This window comes from Aquarana catesbeiana, linkage group LG04 (genome assembly GCF_042186555.1).
Source record: "Aquarana catesbeiana isolate 2022-GZ linkage group LG04, ASM4218655v1, whole genome shotgun sequence".
Lineage (NCBI taxonomy): Eukaryota > Metazoa > Chordata > Amphibia > Anura > Ranidae > Aquarana > Aquarana catesbeiana.
In genome coordinates, this window is record NC_133327.1 from 265,813,828 (window position 1) to 265,830,156 (window position 16,329).

The following is a 16,329-nucleotide window of genomic DNA, read 5'->3' on the forward strand; positions in this document are numbered from 1 at the left end:
AAAAAAAAAAAGCAGCTCTCCAAGGGTATTTACCAGCAATAGCCAAGACTTATTTTATATATACACAGGAGCAGATCTTGTTTCTGTGTAAACTGACACTCAGAACAGTGTATATTGTGTCACCAAGAAATAAGAGTTATTATTTCATTGCAATTTCCCTTGTTCGTCATAGCAGATCGAATGGATGACCTTTAATCTGCATATGAAGGCATTTAAATTAAAAATGGTGAATTATTTCTAAATATTTTTTGGGTCGCGCACACAAAAGAAACCAAATAATACACTTGTTGTTTTAAAGTTAAAACTGGGCAAAATAGAAGAAGAAAATTTGGTTTGTTACATCATTTCTATTGAGTGCATAGAAAAGAGAAGACAATATTGCATTGTTCGTACTGGGGAAAAAAAAACAATTTCTTTGGAGAATCACCAATCAATAGGCACATAGATTAACTAAATATTTCTGTGGTCCATAAGCAGCACACAGGTGTTAGAGCTGATGGGATTTAAGTGATTCTAAAAAAAGGTATGATTTTTTTTTTCCCCCTCTTTTATGCATTCCTTGCATTAAGGTAAAAAAATGTCCCAGTGGTTGTATCGTTTGTGTGTGTGCCCCCACCTTCCCCTTATTCTTACCTGTGTGTGTCAATAGGGCTCAGGGCTCAGCCACTTCCTATGGGGGCACACAGAGAAGAGGAATGTACAGTGCCAGTGGGAGATCATGGTAGAGAAAAGCTGTCAGCTCAGTCAGACTTGGCAAAGTAAAGGGAGGGGGAGTGTTGTGCTCTCTGCTTCCCCCTACAGTGCAGTACCCAGCTGTGCAAAGGAAGGTACTGTACTAGAACCATTTAAAAAGGGCTTTAAATGTGGGTGTATGTTACTTTTAATCCTGACCCCCCCCCCCCTATTCCTGTACTATCAGAACTACTTTTTAGGGCTTGTTTATAATAGCACCAATCCATGCTCAGATCACTTTTCAGAGGTATTTGACAGGTGGTAAAGAGGCAATATATTGCCTCCTTACCACCTTTTTTAACCCCGTAAATGCAGCATCACCACACCTGCGTGCAATGCGCACAATTGCGGGGTGGTTGCAGTGCAGCTCCATTCCCCTGGGGGTATATTTCCAGCTACAGCATGTGTACACCCCCGGCTGCTGCCTCTGTGGCTAAAGGGGGAGCAGTTGGGGGTGGTAAAAATGCAGAGAAAGAAGGCCGACTTTTTTTTTTTAAATTGTGCAGCACCAAAAACACCCCATGTTTGCCAATGTGTGGGGTACCATTAAGAATTAATGGCACCGCTAAAGAGCAGAGCATTTGTCTGTGTGTCAGGAACAAGTGCGATTTTGCTCGTGTTTCGCAGCACACAGTAAAGTGAACCAAGCCTTGAACAGGGGGTGCCTAAAGACTGAAATTACTTTTCAAGAGTGCAAAACACTGGTTTAGGCATATTCCATTGACCTTCTTGGGAACTGTAATACACTAGGATCCATGAAGACTATAAATAGAGGTCATTCAAAAAAACTTGGCCTACTTCACCCAGCAAGCTAACATGAACCATGTGTTTTGGTTATCTCGCCACATGAACAGGATGCTTGTGCTCTGTTCTTCCTGTCTATATGGGTTGTGTACTTACCAACCAATAAATCTATACGTTCACTTTACAGCTGAACAAGTAATTTCATAATAAAATAAAGACTTCTTTAGAGAGTTATACATTTTATTATGGACGGAGTTGCAGTTAAACTGTGAAACAGACATGGAAGCATTATAATACAATAGAACAATTAGTATTTACAGGAAATTCATCACACATATACAATGAACAAATTATATCACCACTTAAACTGATGCACAGATTTATTTAGCTGGAGCCCAAAGCAGCATTGTATGGAATAAGGAAAGTGTGTATACATAGAGTGTGCATTCTGGCCTCGAATATATTCTTTTACCATGTTCCATTTTAGAAAACCTAACAAAACCATTTAAGTTGAGAATATTGTGTTAAAACTCTTACTTTATATTAAATTCCATTGCGCAGATTTCTTAAGTCTAACCTTTACATATTCTTCAGTTTGTATAAGAGCAGTGTGTACAAAGTATTTTTGAAGCCCTTTTCAGCTTCAACACCAATCATAATGGGAGTGCTACTCTTCAAGCAAGCTGCTAAAATGCTTTCAGGAATGTTCAAGCAGTGATAAAGCCTGCTAACTGCAAGTTTAAAGTAAAATCCAGCCTTCTTCCTAACATCTGCTTATCCCCAAACTCAAGGAGAAGGGTGCATTAGAGGCTAAAGCATAATAATTATTTGCAAACGCTCTCATACAAGCTTAAGTCCATGAGGGGGATTTACTAAAATTGGAGCACGCAGAATCTGGTGCAGATGTCATAGTAACCAATCAGCTTCCAGGTTTTATTGTCAAAGCTTCATTGAACAAGTTAGAAGTTGACTGATTACTATGCAAAGGTGCACCAAATTCTAGGTGCTCCAATTTTTAGTAAATCCACCCCATGCGTACAAGGCTTAAATGTCCTGTGACTTTTGGGGCTAGTATCAATGGGTTTTTGTTCACTTCATTGGGTTTCCCCAAATTATGGGAATGCAAAAGCTGCTTAGAGCAGGTAAGAAGCAGGTGAAATACACCTGTCAGTGAATTGTGAATGATCTCAAAAACAGCTCAGACTGATGCCATATACATAAGCCCAAAGTCCATTACCACAGACCCCTAGACTCAGTGGACCTCTACACACCCATTGCAGCAAAATTTACAGCAGTAGCAATAAGCTGAAAATTGCTTTGAAAGCAATTTATAAAAGCTAGGTTATTTAACACTAAATGCCACTAAAAAGTATATTCTTTTAGATTTTGGAAAATGTTCATCTAACAAACAAGCTGATTTTCCTTATTCATTTAGGTTCATACAGCAGGGAGATATGTAAAATAAGCAGTAAATATAAAAACCAAGCCAAAATACAATAAGCATGGATAATAATGCTTCTATGCAAACTAGCAGCTTGCCATAAAAAAAAAATAACTGGGTGCCCTTATTTAACCTTTTTTGTAAAAGAAAAAAAAAAAAAATACCAGGGGAATATTTGGTTTATTTTCACTATTAAAAAACAAAAAAAAACAAAAACAGGATAGTGAACCAATATGGCTGGACTGGGCAGTAATCTCAGGTCTATGTGACATTGTTTTGGGCTAATCACTTGCAATTACTCCTCCCATGATATGACAGAACCTCACCCTACTGCCGGATTCTCATCTTAGAGATTGACTACAAGCTTAGCTTCCACTTTTGTACCGCAATCTCTAAAGCCCCGCACACATGGGCAGAATGGCAGGAGACTGTTGCCGATTACAAAAAAAAGAAAAAAAAAAACAACATTCTGCCCCTGTGTATGCTGGTCTGACAGAAGACAGAAGCTGGCTGTGCATGCTGGAAAACTAGCAGCCGACCGACTCCCGATCAGCGTTCTCAGCCAATGGCAGAGAGTGCTGATCGGCGTGTTCTGGCAGGGAGGCCATCCCCGTCAGAAAACAGCTCAGTGAGGGAGATCCCTGAACTAACCTTGCATGGATAGTACAGCACCAGTTGGGTCTAATAGTGTGCACCCGGCTTTACTAGAAAAATTGTACCGCATAAAAACATTTAGTTTTACAAGGGAATGCTATAATTTTTCTGATACAATAAAGGCATAAACAATTGACTACAGCAAGCCTTAGGTTCAACCTAAAAATACAAAATCTACACATCCCTTTGCAAGATGAATACGTGCTGTACCAGATATAATGAATGCTACAATCACCTCCCCACTCAACCTACAAGCAACAGTAGTAACCATGTTGTAGCATAAGAATATAGCCCACCCTAGAGCTTTCACAAGTGTCTATGCAGATATGCGGAGATCTGATGCATGTTGTCCATCTCTCAAAGGGTGGTGCACTCACAATGCCAGTTGAAAAGGAAACTGTCTTTTTCCACATGGAATACCAGAGTATTGTTTAATATTAGAAACATCACTTTTCTGAGAAGCAAAACTCAATTCTTCATTTTTGACATGAAAACACAATACTTATGGACCAAGATTTAACTGAAGTGGCAATTTACTAGTCCATTACAAGGTTAGATATGGAGTTATATTTTAAAATTATATCTGCTATGGCTGGTGAATGACCATATTGAATTAAAAAAAAATTGTGCATATAATGATGATCAGCATCAGTGTTAGCTTATGAATATATTGCTACAGGAACACACAAACAAAAATAGGTAAGAAACATTAGAAAAACTCTGCATTAGCACCTTCACACCAAGACAAATCAGTCCAGTGTAAGTGCAGAGAGGTAGTAGACAACAAAAAACAGGCACAGGAGAGTGTTCGTGAGCTGCCAAAAATTTGAACATGTGAAGGACACCTCACCTGTGCTATATTACATTCCAGTAGTAGCTCGTTTACATATAATCTTAGCTCCAGCTAAATAAATCACATTAACAGAGAATTAAGAAAGTGCATATACTTAAATAACATGGGTACACAATAACAATGTTCAACACTTTGGACAAAATCAACACTGTGGCTGGGTATACAATCAATTAGTACATTAGTGCAATACACGTGGAGACCGTCAGCTGCCCCAAAGGCCACTTAGTCTGTCAGTTTGCGTTATTTTTTACTTCAACCAACAAAATTGGAAAAGGAAGGCCAGGCCTTATATTTGAAAATCATATTTCAATCATTGAATCCTTGTAGCTGTAGGGTTACGGCAGGACTATGCAACCTGTTTCTAGAATTGTGCTGAAAAGCTGTATGATTGAACAGTAAAAGTAATAGAGCAACCAGGATGAAGGCAAGGACCATGTGAGATAAAGTCACCTGGTGGGCTCTTGTGCGCTTTCTGCACTGCACATTTTATTATGTGGAAATGAATACCATAATGTGGTAACTAACTGGAAAGTTCAGTGTTGTTAAGCTCATAATAGTCACAAAAGTGAAACAAAACAGATCAAAATTTTGTCATGGAGGCAACACATATCCCCCTTTTTTTTGGACAAATCAACAACACAAGCAGAGAGCCGTTATTTTGTCAATCTTGCAATCTGTTTATATAGGTGGAAGACCTGGTTGCCCCCCTCACCCATTGAAGTGAGACACTTGATTTACTACTATTTTAGTAAACAGCAATGTAACCAAGCCTACAGATCATTCTACCTTTTGTTCCTAACAAGTGTTCCCCACACCCTGTGGAAATCGGACATGTTCTTTATTCCAGAAAAAGAATTCAAATTCTAGTGGAGTGTGACATACAGTTCAACAACAGGAAACAGACCAACGTGTCCAGCTTTGTCATATTCAGCGAGTCTGAGCTCCATTCCAAAATTCTAACACGAGGATCTGCTCTACTTTGACTTGTACTTGGAAAACAAAGTGCACAGTCCTATAGCTATAACCAAGTTATACTTATGTATTACTGGCTAGTCAAGGGGCCAATTTTGGAATAAAAGTAAGATGAGCTGTTACCAATAGAAGAGTTTTGGTTGAACAGATATGGTAACTCAAAGAGTTCTGCTGTAGAACCCCCAAGCTGCTGTGGAACGTGGCATCCGATAGTAGCCGAGGGATAAAGGTGCATTTGGTTCTTCTATTTTGTTCCCTTCCTCCCTATTCAGGACAGTCAGTCTCTCTTTCCTGTATCGTCTCCTCCTCTTCAGGTTCAGAGTTGTAGGATTCAAGGCTTTGCTTGGCCATTTGATCCCTCCTTGCCCGTAAGCGTTCACACTTTGGGCAGTGATCAGAGCAGAAGCAGCCTTTGTGGTAGCAGGCTTTACATTCTGTTGGAGTGAAAGAAAAAAATAGGGGTAAGACATGGAGAGTCACCAATACGAAAAGTTAAGAAGAAAATCTGAAGACCCCATACAACTTATCTGCACTCCTGCCATTACCTGCCTTCGCTGTGGTCTGCTCTGCTTATGGACAGAGGGCTTGAGAGACTAGTAATGCCTGGTACACACAGGCAGTTTTTCTTTTGTTCAAGCCAGCAGACTGAATGAAAATAACAAGAGGAGCTTGGGAGGAGCTCACTGTACTAATTATGCAATGTTAGTACAGCGATCCCCTCACTGAGCTATTGTGTTCTGACAGGGGGACTACCACACACCAGTCACAGCCTTGGGCTGTGAGCAGTGATCAGTGATCAGATGCCGATCCGTTGCTGGTTTTCCAGCATGCCCATTCAAGAGAAGCTGGACGTTAGGTCGGCTTCTGTTGGACAGACTGCTGTACACACTGGCCAAATGTCGGCTGGTTTTTGTTGAAGCGTCCAGTGTGTACCAGCCTTAACTCTTGACATTGAAACCCAAACCACACTTACTAGCAATTACAGTGAAAAGGTAACAGATGTCATGCATACTGTAGTTTACATTAGGTTTTGGGGGGTTCGCTGCCTTGATTTGGCAGAAAAGTGCCAAACAATCTGTACAAATTGCTACTCCCTAAAAGATGCTTCTGACTACCCACACTTGTATGCAACCTACATACTTTTTATGCGGTGAAGTTACAACTATAAAATACTCTGAACTTGGAACTGTGACCACTATACAATCAAGGTAACCTTCAAATACAGTTTTTGTAAAAGTAAATATGCCCCATATGACTATGGCCCTAGGAGGTCAGCTAATATTTCTAGTCACCGATTGCTATTTATACATTGTATCCTAGGACTAGGAAGTGGAGGAGCGAGTTGAGATCTAGGACCAAGAAAGGGGTGAGAGTTGTTTATACACCAGCACACCTCAGGTCTGCCGTGACCGCAAGATCCACTGCACTATTGCTGCTTGAAATTCTGCTGTGATTATTCTTGTTGGTTTTAAAGTTCTATAATGTGAGTGGAAAGGTTGAAGAGTTGAAGTGATTTTAATAAACTGTTTTTTTTATGTTATCACACTATTGAAGCACCTTTATTATGATTTACATGTGGAGAAATACCTTACACACAGGGTTGGATTCTGGATACTCGTTTGAAACCCTGTCCATGTGGTTTAAAAGCGTCTTACCCTGACACGAGAGTGTAGGCATTCAAATTCGGTGAGTGCGTTTCTTTGGGGGAGTGGAATCACTGGCACGTTGGTGTGGTGGATGGAACAGGAAGATTTCACATCTTTTATGAATTCACTGGAACACTTTATGGACTATTTTTTTGTGATATGGTTATCTTCATTTGAAGTTTTACTTGTCACAGGGTGGAATCAGTACTTATATATTCACATGTTTATTTATTGATTTGTAGATATACACCATATTGGGTTGAACAAACACTTTTTGCTCAGCACGTATGCAGCACCGCTATTTTGCCCTATTGTCACATACTATTTTTTTTATAAGGGGTTAAAATACAGTTCACAAATGCTTTAACTTGATACATCTTAAAATTTAGATGTCCTAATGCCCCTGAGGACGATTTGGACTGTTACACTCAAAATGCGTCGGTGTCCGTTGGGCAGTAACATGAAGTTGAAAATTTCTGTGTAAAATCATTAATCGGCCAGTTCATAACAGACATCTTTGTTGCTGAGGTTATGCATACCAGGGCTCAACAATGTTTTAACAATGTTGTACTGGATTTTAACATTTTTGTACCAATAAAAGTATTTTTTCCTACATATTATTTGATGTACTAGTTTGAATTTTTGCTGCTGAAAAGCCCTTGGGAACACTATTTGATCTTGTTAAAAATATATACAAAAAAGGGATAAATTCTGCACATTCCGGTTTTATCAATCATATTTTTAAACAGAGTCATTGTTATTCCACCAACAGTTTGTGTGCATATTCATTCTTGTTCACCATTTCACCCCTTTCACAATTGTGCCTTAAAATTTCAAATGTGCTTGAATATAAAATGTTTAATCACTGTGAAAGAGCACCAAAAACACAGTACTTAGGAGATACTAAGGTCTCATTTTTTTCCAATTTAAATTAATTAATATGTTATACCTACCTGCTCTGTGTAATGGTTTTGCACAGAGCAGCCCAGATCCTCCTCTTCTTGGGTCCCTCTTCGGTGCTTCTGGCCCCTCCCTCTGTTTAATGCCCCACAGCAAGCAGCTTGCTATGAGGGCACCCAAGCTGTGCCGCAGCTCCCTGTGTTTATTCAGACACTAAGCCACGACCTGTGCCTGCCCCCTTTCTCTCCTCATTGGCTTACTGACTTTGATTGACAGCAGCAGGAGCCAATAGCACCATGCCGCTGTCTCTTGTGCAACATCGCTGGATCTAGATGGGGCTCAGGTATTAGGGGGAGCTGAGGGGGGGGCTGCTGCACAAAGAAGACTTTTGATCTTAATGCATTAGGATCAAAAACCTTCTGCCTTAAAAATCACTTTAACTACCAGTTCCCTATGCAATTTTGGATTGTAATTTGTATTTAGAATTTGAATGCCACTTTAAATCTAAAATCCTACTCCTGTATCTGATGAATATAGCTAGTTTGCTGTAGAACATACCTTCACATCTCCGGCATTTAGACAACTCAAAGGGAAAGATGACCTCATCACTCTGACAAAATTCACAAATGAAGCCTTTAGCTTGGCACAACTAAAAGACAAAAGTGCAATGAAGAAAATAAAGCAAAGCATAGATAGACCTAGCTGTAATCAATTCTAGAAATACAAGTATATCAAATATCAATACAAATCTATTTACTGGTTCTGCAGTGACATCTATGCTTAGTATATTAGGCCACGAAGTGTTAATAGCTTTATACTGTATAAGCACATGTACATGTCAGTGTTTGGGATACGGTATTCATTTTATTCAAACAAGTGCAAGAACATATTTGGGGGGCACACCATACAATGCTTTTATATTCAAGATGGTGCTGCTATAAGACCTACAAATAGTACAAAATATTTTACAGCGCACACATACAAGAATGACATTTCCTGCAAGGCTAGTTAAAAACACCTGAACATATTCAAAAAATACGGGGGTTTGGTCACACTATATGGTCATATAGTGCTAAGCCCACTTACTGCGACAAAGTACCCACTAATTCGGGGTACTTTGTCGCAGTAAGTGGGCTTAGCACTATATGACCATATAGTGTGACCAAACCCCCGTATTTTTTGAATATGTTCAGGTGTTTTTAACTAGCCCTGCAGGAAATGTCATTCTTGTATGTGTGCGCTGTAAAATATTTTGTACTATTCAAACAAGTGTTATTACGTATAAAAACTGAAATGTACAGCTTCCATTCCACAGTTTACTAAAAGAAACTGCAGGAGGCATAGAGCCCTCTGAGTTCTAATGCAAAAGTATTCTTCAGTAAAGGTCCACTTTTAATTGTCCACCCTATGCAAATAAATATATAAATATATATATATATATATATTTTAAACATTTGTTTTTAGGCAAAATAAATTGAAAAAATATTCTTTCAGATTTTTGTGAATAAATTATTTTTTGATTTTATTATCTATTATATTATCTGTAGCTGGGATTATTGTTCCTATATTTATTGGATTTAACATCCAATTCATTTTGTATATATTTTCTATACAATCAGGACTATTGTAAATGCATGTGTTTGCAATTTTGGCCATCCAATAACAAATAGTCCCTTTATCAGTATTGTGTTGTCTTGTTTATTATATGCTACACAGGGTGTATTTGTCTCCCTTATCTGTGTTATATACATCTGAAGTGCTCTTTCACCAAGCTTGACTATTGGGTGACTGCACGGATGCCCAGGGGTATTTGCCGGGTGCTGCTGCCCTTGGTGCTACCCCGGCCCTCGTGCCGCCTTATGCCTTCCTGTTCTTTGGACCTATTCCTTGGTTCCATTCCCTCTAGTTCCATCTACTCCTCTCCCAGCGCGATCAATACCATCTTTGATCGCCCTTGGTTTTGTTCTCTCCATTGCGATGTAGTCTTCCCACCATCTGGTAGTGTCCATCCCACCCCGTGGATCCTAGAGCACTAGGACCTCATGGCTTTGAAGAGATTGAGGCAACACAGTGACGGCGCATGCGTGGTGCGTCATTACATCTGCACCTGGCCATACGTTGGCTGAATGGGAGGCATATAATGGCCGGCTTACAAGCTGCTGGAGACATGCGAGGATACAAGCGGCCCACAGGATCTGTGGAAGGTTGTTTTTTTCCTTTTTGTTCGTGTGGTGAATTAGGGTCCTTTCACACTGTGGCGGTTTGCAGGCGCTATTGCGCTAATAGCACCTGCAAACCGACCCGAAAGTGCCGCTGCTTTAATTCCAGTGTGAAAGCCCAGAGGGCTTTCACACTGGAGCGGTGCGCTAGCAGGATGGGAAAAAAGTCCTGCTAGCAGCATCTTCGGAGCGGTGAAGGAGCGGAGTGTATACCGCTCCTTCACCGCTCCTGCCTATTGAAATCAATGGGACGGTGCGGCTATACCGCCGGCAAAGCGCCTCTTCAGAGGCGCTTTGCGGTGGTTTTAACCCTTTCTGGGCCGCTAGCAGGGGGGTAAAACCGCCCCCGCTAGCGGCCGAATACCGGCGGTAAAGCGCTGCTTACAATAGCGGCGCTTTACCGCCGACAACGCCCCCACCCCAGTGTGAAAGGGCCCTTAGACTTATAACCAATCTATATGATCGCTCTCTGTGCCATGAGCTGACACAGATTGATCTATTGCTTAGTATTTTCTTTTTGTTTATACCCTCAGGCTAACATCTGAGCCAACTTGCTCTGTGGTCTTTGCCCCCGCTGTCATTCACTTACACAGCTTAACCTAAGTAAGTGCGTTATCTTTTTGAAATGAGAAGTGCTAGTTTGCACACAAATATTGGTATTTTTTATTTACTGGTGTTGGTTTTGTCTATATTTTTTAGTCTACTCCGTGTCTGCCTCCTGTGGCCACCTGCAAGTTTTGTAGAGGAATTAGCACTTCACCATCCATTGAATACATTTATGACTATTGTTTTAAGTGTTATTACAGGAATATAGGGTAAGCATATTGGATGGCTAACATGTGCATGGATATGCATAAAGTCCCATTAAATATAAATGGTGTGTGTGTGTGTATATTATATATATTATATATACACACACACACACATTTATTATGTAATAATTATGGTATCCTATTTGTATATCCTTGTGTAGTAGAAGGCTGAGACACCAAGTGGATAGCATACTCTGAAGAAGCCCAATACATAGGGTAAAACATGTAGGGATTCAACTCTATGCCACTCTAAACAGTTCACGGACCACATTTATGGGTTTTAAGCCCATATGTCTTTTTAACCATGACTTTTTAGATAATTTTGTTAATAAATTTTGAAGATTTTATCATAATACTATTTCGGTTTGACTTTGTTTGCACCGTTATAGTCCCATCCTACTTGGTCTATTTGTTAAAAAAAGATGTATATATAGTATTAATAATAATAATAGGGTGTGGCTTGAACATGGCAGAGTAAAGACGTGCATTGCTAGAGCCTCCCGACCAGACTAACACGGCTGTTATGCCCTTGTTCAGCAAGCTCTTTGCCGGCCATGAGCTACCGTAAAGGACGGAAGAACAAGGGATCGTCCACAGCGACTCCAGCAGCTCAGATCAGCCGGTTTTTCAGAGATTTATCCCGATCCGCTCCAGCAGAGACCACTACTGGAGCATGTGGCGTCCACAGGCCCTCATGGATCCTCTCCCCCCAAATGGAGGCATCACTAAGCTCGGTGCTGAGCTCATTGGTGAGCTTACCGCTCCTCTTAGACCCTTCACCTTGAGCAGCCACCCTCCTCTCAAGGGATGAGGACGACATCAGGACGCTACTAAGGGCTCTCCCCACTAAATCGGATATGGAAGCTTTAGTGCTATGGGTAGAGGAGCAGCACCGTTGGGACTTCCAGCAAATCAGAGTGGGCACAGTTGCAAAGCCAAGACCAGCTGGCGGAGATGCAGCTCCGTGCAGAGGACCTGGAGAACTGGAGACGCAGGAACAACCTGCGGATCTGGGAAATGCCGGAGGCTACGGGTCATGAGAACCTGCCGGAGACCGTTCAGGCAATCCTGCACAAGCTAATGGAGCCGGACCCGCCTGTGAGCTAGGAATTTGATAGAGTGCACAGAGCGCTCTGTCCCAGACAAGGGGAACGAGACCAGCCCCGAGATGTGATCTGCCGGCTCCACAGATTTGTGCAGAAGGAGCTGATCATGAAAGCTGCCTGGCAGAAAGGAACAGTGGACTTTGCCGAGGTGGCTATATCCATCTATCCAGATATATCCCGGGCAACTCTGATGTGGAGAGCCATGCTTAAACCCTTGTTGGCATCCCTGCGCAGCGCTCAACTGCAATACCGTTGGGGTTTTCCTCTCCAGCTGACCATCCGTAAAGAAGGCTCTTCCTACACCTTGAGAAGGCATACGGATCTCCCGGACCTGTTTGAGTTCCTGGGGATGGAGGCGATCCCCCTTCAGGACTGGCTGTGCCCTCTACCCAGCAGGGACCCTCGTACAGCGCCACTAGCACCTCTCCCGGCTCGGCTTCACCGCTCATCAAGTCGCAGACGGAGGGAACCTACGCCGATCAGAGCCCAGGAGCCTGAACTGTGAACCAGCGGGACGCCACATGTGAGTAATCACAAACATTGTGTTGCCGTCAGCCTGACTGTTTGACTTGCGCCCCTCCCTCTGCCTGCTGTGCTCTGGACCCCTTTAAATCACCCTCCATGTCTTCCCGGGCCGGGTCTGCTCCCCCCTGAGCTCATTCCCTCTCCCCCACCGACCACATGAGAATGCATCCATCCCCTCCGGCATATTTTTCTCCACCTCCCCCCTGGGGAGTGTGGGGACCCGTGGGGACCCGTGGAGACTTTACTCTACACTGCATACACAGGACGGCACGAGAATCTCCCAGGTACTTGATGCCCAGTCAGACTTGTGATCCTTTGGCGGCCACAAAGGGTCCTCCGGTGTGACAGAGGATTGCCGTACTACACCAGAGGGATCTGCCCCCAAACAGAGGGGTGGCGGGGTCCTGCGGGGAGGGATACTGGTGCTTAGGTTCTAAGACATGACATTTACTCAAATACATGATGTGTACTGTAGTCACTCGATACAAATCACATGGTATGGAGGGACAACTGTGTAAGAGATCTTTAACTTTTAGAATAAGTTTGACCTGTTACATTAATGGCATGATTGGGGGGGGGGGATGTGTATACTGTGTTTCATGTGCTGTGGGGGCGGTATGTTTTCTAATCTCTCTTGAACAGGGCGGTGTGGCTCTCCGAGGTGGCTGTCCTGAGTAGGGGCGATTAGACACCCGGGGAGCTGCACTGCCTGTCTCAGAAGAAGGGGTCCGGACATGTACGTGGGCTGCTAGCTCTCTTTGCCTGCCTGCCTCCCCTCCCCCCCCCCCTTGGGGTGTGGGCTTGGGGGGGGGGAGATGCGAGTCAGGCACCTAGATAACCACCTGCTGCTGATATGGCGCAGATTCTCTCTAGGATTCCTCACAGTGGGATACCACCCCACACTTTAACTGGTAATTCTCTCTTTATATGGTTGGTGGAAAGGGGGTTTCTGGGTGTTCTCAGGATGTTGCCAGTTCAATGTTATGGTTTGCGGAGAAAAATGGCTAGGCATCCAGCCAGGGCCGCGTTCTGCGCCGGCACAAATGTTACGGGCCATGGCAAGAACGTGGCTGGGCATACCAGCCATTTATAAATATGATTGTTAATTGCACATTTTATCATACACCATGTTATATGTTTCTTCCTAATGTTCACGATTTCAAAAGCATTTGATACTTTTGGTCAGGGCAGGGAGCTCCGGGTCCCTGCCAGGTACATCCACTATGGAGACTTCCTAGCCCTCCTAGCCCTCGAAGCTACATTTGATGTGTTTTGGCCATTGATGCCAAGGGCTGTATGTACAATAAAATGTGGATTTAAAGTTGTTGCGATTTCTGTATGATCGTATCTAAATAAAGAATTGAAAAAAAAAAAAATAATAATAATAAATGCATGCATATTAATAAAAAAATGTGCATTTATTATTTGTTTTTGCACAGGAACCTTGAAAACATTGCACTCACAATCAGTGGATTGAAGCGCTAAAAGGCTCTCTTGATGTGAGCACACACTGAATGAAGAAGCATCGCTCTAACTTTCCAGTGATTGGGGGGCGGGGGAGAATAAAAAATAAAACTACTTGAGCAGCTAGAAGAAGTTCTTTAAAAACTAATGTAAATTCTCACCATGCATTTTTCCACATGTAAGGTTCCAAGCCTCACTAACTCTTTCAATTGGGGCCCCAAATCCCCCTTTTTAATGGCAGTAAGGTCATTCAGGGAGAAGAGATGAAGGTCTTCAGTAAGGTGTCCAGGTACGCTGTCATATAATTCAAGTATGCTGTAGAAAAACATCCCATGGTTATAAATCAGATTTCATAGTCAAAATATTAACATAGAATACAAATTAGCTTTAAAAGAAGAGCTCACTTTTTGGCCAGTCTGCAAGTTTTGAACATGTTCTTCAGATGTACCAGCTGTATTCTTAATAACTGTAAAATAGAATATACAAGCTCCATTATACCTAGCACTAGTGTATAAAAAAATAAATAAAAAAAATTACATAAAAAAAACTGTCCTAAACCAGACCATTTGCAGGTTTATAGTGGTCTGATTCATTTTATACAGGACACCTACCCGGACTTGCTCCAGGGCTTTTACTTTGCGGTACATGGTACTATTTATATCGTGGAGGTTGAATAGAGGATCACTCCAAATTTTGGTGAGAAGGTCCTTAGAAAAGTTACTGACATAATATTTGCTGAAGTCCCATTTCCTCAAAATGCGTCCTGGGATGACCGACTGAGCATTCTCATGGCAGCACTGGCAAAAATACTTCCCCAAATACTCACAGTAGCGTAGCCTTTTGATGTAGTCTAAAAAAAAAAAAAAAAAAAAAAAAAAAAAACAAGCAAGCATTTATAACCTTGGCAAGACAAAAGCTCTATTGAGTACTATAATGTTGGTCATACATAGCAATTCCAACACCGCAAATTCAGTATGAGAACCAGTCAAGGCAACCTACTATTGACTGCTTCAATCATTTCACAGGTTGATACAAAATGCTGATGGCAGGTTACATTGATGTTTTTGAACATTCTGGGATCAAAAACTGGTTGAAACTGCCAGAAATGGGCAACATGAGGTTTGCATAAAAAAAAAAAAAAAAAAAAAAAGGTTCTTATATTAATTCAGAATGCAGTTCATGTTAGGAATGAGCAGTTGCTATTGAGGGGCCAAGGAAAATGTATTTCAAAATAAATACAAAAGAATAGTCTCCAAAGTGGGGTCAGCTGGCTTTAGGTACACTGGTTACCTGGGTCCTTTTGGTCATTTAACAGAAACTAGATCTATTTACTTTAAATGCAGTAACTTTGTCTCTTTAAAACCCCTTATACCATAAAGCTACAATCATAAGGCAGTTTAGCCACAGATAGTTTGCTGAGCAGCAACACTGTACCATGGCCACATACAAGTGAACTGATTAGGAGGCCACCAGTTTGTGTGCAGAATTCACTATACAGAACTGCTGATCCAAGATGTCTCCGTACAGAGTCAGTATTCACATACAATCACTCGGAGTAGCAGTAGCCCAACACTAGATCGCTGGTGCCATTCAGAACTCCAGCAGACTCAGTGTACTGTAAGCGGTCTACCTGCACATTGTATGGCCAGGCAGGTTCACACTGACTGGAAGACTCAATGAACTACCAGAGTGCTCAACAGCACCGTGGTGGTTCATTGAGAAATACAAGCCGACAGCCACAAAGGATGTCGAGACTTGAAGTGGATTCATACACGGAACTCTGTGTATGAATGACGCGGCCGGTGTTTGCGACGCCCCCGCACGGCCATGCTGTTGTCAAAAGAAAAAATCAGTTAGTACAGTGAACGTCTCCCCGTACTGTTGTTACAGGGAGAGAAGGCCACGGGCGGCGGCTGCAGCACTGGGAACATGTTCCACCCTGTAAACGGGTGGAACATGTAACGTGTTCCCAAAAGTGAACTTATCCTTTAAAAAAAAAAAAGAATTCTTAATGAATACAGAGTTTCATTAATCTGCGTCATTTTTATCTGCCTGGAGTTCAGCATTAAAAAAATGTCACACAAAGCTAAAACCTTAATCCAATTCAATAGCTTACCAGGTTCAATCCTAATACCACATCCAGCACATCTGTAATTCTGCTTTGTGACTGCTACCTTCTTCCTGTAAAAATTTGAAGCATATAATAAATGTCATAGGACAAATCTCAGACTCTCCTTACAAACAGCTGTAGTCTTATAGCA

At 41.9% G+C, this 16,329-nt stretch overlaps 1 protein-coding gene across 12 annotated transcripts in view; it reads right to left on the minus strand.

Moving 5' to 3' along the window:
- Nucleotides 1-1,695: 1,695 nt before the first annotated feature.
- The window catches only part of RUBCN (rubicon autophagy regulator), a 73,429-nt gene continuing 58,795 nt past the window's right edge, over nt 1,696-16,329 (minus strand). For all 12 annotated transcript variants that reach the window (XM_073626459.1, XM_073626465.1, XM_073626463.1 and 9 more), the window contains 6 exons: nt 16,185-16,249; nt 14,680-14,918; nt 14,473-14,534; nt 14,230-14,383; nt 8,501-8,591; nt 1,696-5,830 (listed from right to left, as the gene is read on the minus strand). In XM_073626459.1, the coding sequence (XP_073482560.1) occupies nt 5,661-5,830; nt 8,501-8,591; nt 14,230-14,383; nt 14,473-14,534; nt 14,680-14,918; nt 16,185-16,249 (781 nt within the window). In that variant the 3' untranslated portion in view covers nt 1,696-5,660. The remainder of the gene's footprint in view (nt 5,831-8,500; nt 8,592-14,229; nt 14,384-14,472; nt 14,535-14,679; nt 14,919-16,184; nt 16,250-16,329) is intronic.